The sequence below is a fragment of the Paramacrobiotus metropolitanus genome, unplaced genomic scaffold (genome assembly GCF_019649055.1).
Source record: "Paramacrobiotus metropolitanus isolate TYO unplaced genomic scaffold, Prichtersi_v1.0 Parri_scaffold0000011, whole genome shotgun sequence".
NCBI classification, from domain to species: domain Eukaryota; kingdom Metazoa; phylum Tardigrada; class Eutardigrada; order Parachela; family Macrobiotidae; genus Paramacrobiotus; species Paramacrobiotus metropolitanus.
Window position 1 is genome coordinate 1,449,673 of NW_026570231.1, and position 7,185 is coordinate 1,456,857.

At 45.6% G+C, this 7,185-nt stretch overlaps 1 protein-coding gene across 1 annotated transcript; it reads left to right on the forward strand.

Annotated features, from left to right (window-relative positions):
- Positions 1 to 5,111: 5,111 nt before the first annotated feature.
- On the forward strand, positions 5,112 to 7,185 carry LOC129583731 (BTB/POZ domain-containing protein 3-like). Its single transcript, XM_055475664.1, has 6 exons — positions 5,112 to 5,275; positions 5,355 to 5,477; positions 5,599 to 5,777; positions 5,840 to 6,026; positions 6,087 to 6,222; positions 6,841 to 7,185. The coding sequence occupies exons 1-6, from the start codon at positions 5,112 to 5,114 to the stop codon at positions 7,183 to 7,185; spliced, it is 1,134 nt and encodes a 377-aa protein (XP_055331639.1).

The following is a 7,185-nucleotide window of genomic DNA, read 5'->3' on the forward strand; positions in this document are numbered from 1 at the left end:
GCCCGACAGACGACATATCAGTGGATTACGGACTGCCCGAAACGAACGCCTTCCTCTACGGGGCCCGTGCCGTTCCACACCATATCTCGGACTATTCTAAGGGTTCTTCCAACCCTTCTGCTAATGAACATTCTCCTACTACGATGCTCTTACCCGAAGAAAGCTGCAGGGCTTGTTATGTGCCCGACATAGCCGAACAGGTGAGCCAGTACATTCCTTACAGGGCTGGCCAAGTCGATGGAATGGGACCCGTCGCAGTCTTCAGTTTTGGTGAGCACCGGGCCGCTCAGATTGAAAAAGAGCTAGCTGCTCTTAGGAAAGAGAAAGAGCATTACAAGGCGGCCGTGGTTCAGCTCGAACGAGAACGGAACTTCTACAAAGGGGTGGCTGAAAGAAGTCGAGCGCTTTTGCAAGAAATTCAGCGTGGCGTAACCCCTTCGAATTCTGTATCCATTAGTGGCGCAAAGCAGGCCACAACAGGGTATGTCCCTGTTTCGTCCCAACATGCTAAGCGCACCACTCCGCCCCAACCCCTGCGAGCAGTGCAAACTTTTGTAGAGCGCACAGGTTTGGTTACGCCAAAACCAGATAAGAAGGCTTTAATGGCAAACAGTGCCATTCCGTTGGCAAAAGTGGCAGTCATGGAGTACAGTGCCATCTCGGCCCCTAGCAGTGCGCCGGCGCAAACCATTGCTCTGCTACCGTTGCCCTTAATGGTACTCAGTACCATTTCAAGCAATCCAAGGGGTATGAGAAATTACCCATTATCCTTCCTGTCTACTTCCCGAAAAGCAGTCCGACTGCCCTGTGGAAAAGTGGTACACTGCCTTGCACCACTAATATACCAAATTGCAAATAGATCTTCGGACGATGGATCTAGCCGCCGAACTGAGTCGCATTGCGGCTCTAATGCCATACCGTACCGCACGCGACTTTCCATACGCCCGTCCGCTGCAGACATTGCGCGCTAGCGCAGCTACGTTGTCGCGTTCAAAAAACGCCCCGCAGCAGTAACGCGGAGGTTTACTGCTGCGTACGGGAGCAAAAACCCTCCATTGTCGGAGAAGGCCAAGGCGGAGTGGAACCGTCTTCTTCTCGGATGTTGGACTGCAGTGTGGGTAAGTCCTGCATTGCGCATGGCGGACGTCGCGAATGTTCCTGCACGGACCAGGGTGTGGAAGGATCCTGACAAGATGCGTTCCGTCGTGTTACCGAAAAAGGGCCGCATGTGGCCCTTGACACCGTCCTGTTCCCAGCCACCTTCCTTGGATAATGCCAGTAGGACGCGAATGCTCACCAGAAAGACAAGTGCTTACTCTTTTGTTGCTCTGTTTTTGTTTAAGAGCTTGTGATACTCTTTGTGTTTTGTTGTCTTACGGGCTGAGGGCAGCCCTTGTTGGGAGGAGGGGCATGTGTCACGGTGTACTCTGTAACCGCGTATGACGGCGGTCAGGCATGGAAATGCCCCTGTTAATGGATTTTCTACTGGAATAGGAGTGTCTCTGATCTTGATTTATCCATTTTTATGTATTTTCTCCCATTTATGAATAAAAGGTATTATTTAGGGACACCCCATGTTTCCCCATATTGTAGATTATAGGATTTCGGTAGCACTACCTATGACACCAAGCACAGCCCAAGCAAAAGCACACGTCGCAGCAAGAGCGGCCTGCCGAGCAGTCCTCAACTGATTGACGTAGATCGTTTCTATGAACGGACCTAGTCACAAAACTAGGAAGCCATAATAAGGGAGAACTCGCTTATTGTAAAGGCGTAAAACAGAATTAATTTTTCGAAGTTACTCGATACGATTACGCGCTACAGATGACAAGATTTGCGATGTTGCTTTTGCTGTCTTTCACCGTGTTCCGTGTGTTGTCGTAGTATGTGTACGAGGAGGAGCTACCTTGGCCCGATCAAAGGCATATTCGCGACCATAAACCGATCACTGTGCCCGTATTGTTACACGCTGAGCCAGGTGGTTGTGAAACACGGCTGGCCGCCCAACGATGGAAGCGTACGGGAGTCACCAGCACGCACATCTGTTGATCATTCAAACTTTTACACCCCGTGCACTCTTTTTTAAACTTTCCAAATTCCAACTACTGTTTAAAAATATTAAGAAAGCACGAATTTTTAGGCAATTTGTTAGGAGCTATTCTATTGCATCTGTAGACTGTAGACCAAGGAACTTTAAGATGGCGGACTTTTTCGTAGACATACTATCACAGGACTTCAATCAACATTTTCAGTAAAGAGGCTGCATTTACGAAAACCTCACGGATCCTCGTGCTCGAATAAAAAAATACCTCTATGTCTCCTTTTCTTTCCAACTTTTAGAATATTTAGTTGAAAAGTTTCAAAAGAGACAAAGAAGAGAGGGCGTTTGTATTGGATAATTGCTGATTAAATTGTTGACGTGCTGCTTCTTGCAGCTGCCGCCGCTGGGTGGTAACCCGTGTTGCGCACACATGAAAGCAGTGATCGGTTTACGGTCGTGCTTATGACCTTATGTCTTTGATCGGGCCAAGGTAGCTTCTCCTCGTACACTTTGTACTGCCAAGATGTGCGCCACCCCCCTCTTGCGGCAGCCGTGTTGAACGCCCTGCTGCTGCAGTCCACACGGTAGCACGACAACTCTATGACCTTCTTTTCGCTGACCAACAATTTGATGACCGACTTGTTGCTGACTACCACAACTTGCTGACCGACAAATACCTGACCGACAATTCGCTTTTGTACAAACTGGCTGACCGACATCTTGCTGAAACTAATTTGCTGAACGACAGCTTACAGCTTAGGACGAAATGGTCGCATACCCAACCTCTCCACATTCAGTACGCATGCAGCGCAGTGCACTGTACGACTGAGTTCAAAATATCCGTTTCGTACAAGTGCACTGCACCGCTTGCGTACAGAATGCTGGGTATGGGGCTATGCGACCATTTCGTCCTACATTGTACTTGTCGGTCAGCGAACTGTCGGTAATCGACAACTCGCTGACCGACAAATTGCAAAAGACGAAAACTTGCTGACCGACAATTTGCTGACCAGTTAAATGCACATCGTCGATATTTACGCAAAAACTAGAATATTCTTCGGTTTCATAAAAAGGAAGCAGTACTGTGACAGTTATAACTGAAATATAACCTTTTGCCATTTATTACTCAGTATTAAGTTCACGACTATGTCATTGTCTCAGTCGATATCAATTATTTATTAATAACTGTCAAAAATGTTAATAATTACAACGGTTTCTTAAGTTATTATTAGGTTTCTTAGGTTTTTCTGGTTTCTCTAGTTTCTCATGTTTCTCAAGTTTCTCAGGTTTCTTAGGTTCCTTAGGTTTCTAAGGTTTCTTAGTTTCCTTAGGTTTCTTAGTTTTCTTAGTTTTCTTAGGTTTCTTAGGTTTATTCGGTTTTTTCGGTTTCTTCGGTTTCTTCGGTTTCTTAGGTTTCTTCGGTTTCTTAGGTTTCTTAGGTTTCTTGGGTTTCTCAGGTTTCTCAGGTTTCTCAAGTTTCTCAAGTTTCTCAGGTTTCTTAGGTTCCTTAGGTTTCTAAGGTTTCTTTGGTTTCTTTGGTTTCTTTGGTTTCTTTGGTTTCTTAGGTTTATTCGGTTTATTCGGTTTATTCGGTTTATTCGGTTTATTCGGTTTTTTCGGTTTCTTAGGTTTCTCAGGTTTCTCAGGTTTCTCAGGTTTCTCAGGTTTCTTAGCTTTCCTAGGTTTCTTAGGTTTCTTAGGTTTCTTAGGTTTCTTAGGTTTCTTAGGTTTCTTAGGTTTCTTAGGTTTCTTAGGTTTCTTAGGTTTCTCAGGTTTCTTTGGTTTCTTCGGTTTCTTAGGTTTCTTAGGTTTCTTAGGTTTCTTAGGTTTCTTAGGTTTCTTAGGTTTCTCAGGTTTCTCAGGTTTCTGAAGTTTCTCAGGTTTCTTAGGTTCCTTAGGTTTCTTAGTTTTCTTAGTTTTCTTAGGTTTCTTAGGTTTATTCGGTTTCTTCGGTTTCTTAGGTTTCTTAGGTTTCTCAGGTTTTTCGGGTTTCTCAGGTTTCTCAGGTTTCTCAGGTTTCTCAGGTTTCTCAGGTTTCTCAAGTTTCTCAGGTTTCTCAGGTTTTTTAGGTTCCTTAGGTTTCTAAGGTTTCTTTGGTTTCTTAGTTTCCTTAGGTTTCTTAGGTTTCTTAGGTTTCTTAGGTTTCTCAGGTTTCTCAAGTTTCTCAGGTTTCTTAGGTTCCATAGGTTTCTAAGGTTTCTAAGGTTTCTTAGGTTTCTCAAGTTTCTCAGGTTTTTTAGGTTGCTGAGGTTTCTAAGGTTCTTAGGTTACTTAGTTTTCTTCTGTTTCAATGGTTTTTTATGAAATTTACTCGTTCGCGCTCGAGCAGAAAGAGGGAGAAATGGACGACTGGAATTGTCAGATTGCTGCATAAGCCGGCAGCTGTTAATAGCAGGAGAAGTGGTTGTGGTATCCGATTATAATCACCCAACCGAAGGAACCGAAGTTTTACAAGGATTTGATGGGTAACAAGACTAAATTTGTGGTCAGCCAGTTGTCGGTATTTCCATAAAACGTCGGTCAGTAAAATGTCGGTCAACAATTTAGTAAGTAAGCAAGTTGTCTGGTAAACATTCTGTCAGTCAACAAAATGTCGTCAGCAAATCGTCGGTGTCAGTGAATTGTCGTTCAGCAAAATGTCGTTCAGCGATTTGTTGTTTTAGCAAACTGTCGGGTCAACATTTTGTCGGTCAGCAAACAGTCGTCAGCAAGTTGTCGGTCAGCAAGATGACTGTCAGCGAGTTGTCGGTGTGCCAGTCCACACTGCTCTTCCAGCCGCAGAGTGCAGGCTGCATTAACAATGATCATGAGATCTTCTCATTCTTCTCCATATATTTTTTCAGTTTTCTTAGAGTTGATTCGACTCAGTCGAATAATTATTTGGTTTCTTACCAACGGAAAATTTTTACATTGTGCTTTTACGACTTCAGTACGAAACATTCTGTGAGCAGTCAGAAATTGTTGGCGTTTTATTTAGACGATCCCTGCATCAAATTTCAGTTCGTACTAAATCTATTAATCTAGGCGCTTTGGTTTGCGCGACTTCGGTGTACTTGGCCTTCGTTCAGTCATGTCAGAAAATTCGTCTCTACCTGCTCGCATTTCCGAATGGCGAATATTGGTCCCGGGAATTGCCGACCAGTTGAAGCATATCTTGATCACTGGGGAAATGAGCGACGTGCAGTTTGCCGTCGGGCGTCAGTACGGCGACACGAAGATCATCCACGCTCACAAGTCAGCATTAACTTAGTTGACTACCACTTCATGTGGAGCTCTTCGCTTGGGTGCGAATGAAAATGGTGGTGGGTTGCAGGTTTGTACTAAGCCTCGGGAGCGACGTTTTCCACACCATGTTTAACGGAGGTTTGCCGGAGACTGGCGACACTCCCATTGATATCCCGGAGATCCTGCCCGAAGCATTCGCTAATATGCTCAGGTGAATACGGTTCAGGATGTCCGAAGACGCGGCGCGATGTAACGATTTGCCGAACGACCACAGGAACTTGCAGTACAGCTAGTACTTATTATTTGTTCTACTTACGCTGTCATAATGTTAGATACCTTTATACGGGCTCCGTGGATGGGGAGCTGAAAGCAGAGAACGTCTTCGAGACCATTTATTGCGCTGACAAATACAATCTACCGCCGCTGATGGAACTATGTTTAGAGTTCACCAACACCCAGCTCACCGCCGACAACTGTCTAATGTTCCTGGATAAGGTTGGCTCGGTTAAGAGTTAAGACGTGAATACCGCCTATATAGTGATCGGGTGCGTAATTCATAATCTTTATGAGCAGGTTGCATCTTTCCCCCATTAATGCACCGCGGATTTTGTGGAAAATGCTTGGCCGTCGTCGACGAAGATTGCAAAAACGTTGTGCAGTCGCTGCAGTTCAGCCTTATCAGACGCGATATACTGGAAATGATATTGAAGCGCAGTACACTGCATGCCGATGAGAACACCATCTACACGGCCGTCGAGAAGTGTGTTGACCTTCTTTTCATGTCGAAAGCTGCAGTGTCACTTGATTTCTGTGGTTGTAGGTGGTCTGTGGAGGCCTGCGTGCGGGACGGTCTGGAGCCTTCACCGACCAACCGCCGTTGTGTGTTGGGGCCAGCGTTGTTTCTCGTTCGTTTCCCGCTGATGACCGATCCGCAACTGGCCACCGGACCCGTCAAGGTAAGGAACAGCATAATATTGTCACGGTGTCTGCTCGATGTATGAAGCAACCACCCTCGGTGGCTGCTGGTATAGTTTTTATGCGTTTCCGATAGAAATGATCAGATTATTGCTTCCTTTTCACATATCTCTGTATTTTTTCCCTTTTGGGCAATAAACTCTTCTTTTGTGAGTGACCCGTGATCTCCCACCTCCAGGTTTATCTGTTGTTTAGAGGGGTTGTTAGACCTTCCTCGTGACGATGAATCTAAACTTTTAAACCATCGATATAAATCATGGAAGATTGACTTCTCACCTTTTCAGTTATCTGAGTAACTGTGCTAGACGTCGTGCAGTGGCAATCGGTGATAGCGCAACTTTCGCGCTGATAGCCATGCCACGAGGCCATCTAACCTTCCTCGTGACGAGATCGATCTAAACTTTTAAACCATCGATATAAATCATAGAAGATTAACTTCTCACCTTGAGTAATTGTGCTAGACGTCGTGCACGACGACGTGCAGTGGCAATCGGTGATAGCGCAACTTTCGCGCTGACTACTTACTAACTATACTTTAACGATAGAAATTTAAGGATCCGCTTGTATTGTTCTAACGAAAAGCATGCTGGTTCTCGCAGAGTGGCTTGCTGCTTGATTCCAAACTGCGGGATATCTACCAGTTCCACCATTCCGACACCAAACCACGATTATGCTTCCCGACGAAATTCCGGCTGGGTTCGATGGTGTCCATCTTCAGCGGACATACTGAATACATTTACAAAGAGCAAGTGTTTGTTGACGTTGATTCACCGGGTGCGTGCTGCTGGCCGGCCAAGATTATCGGGAAACACGGAACGGATGCTCTCGTTGCGCTGAACGATGGAGTAACGATACAACAGTGCGCGCCATCCAGGATCGCTCGGGCCGTGGATGTGCTGAAGAAAGCATCAAAAGCTTATGGTAACTCGCCCCGGGTTGTCTGA

What these genes read in the sequence shown, in the direction of transcription:
- LOC129583731 (XM_055475664.1), top strand. Translation starts at nt 5,112, where the DNA reads ATGTCAGAAAATTCGTCTCTACCTGCTCGCATTTCCGAATGGCGAATA. An exon ending in AAGATCATCCACGCTCACAA is followed by an intron (nt 5,276 to 5,354) that starts GTCAGCATTAAC and finishes GGTGGGTTGCAG; the next exon opens with GTTTGTACTAAGCCTCGGGA. An exon ending in GCATTCGCTAATATGCTCAG is followed by an intron (nt 5,478 to 5,598) that starts GTGAATACGGTT and finishes TCATAATGTTAG; the next exon opens with ATACCTTTATACGGGCTCCG.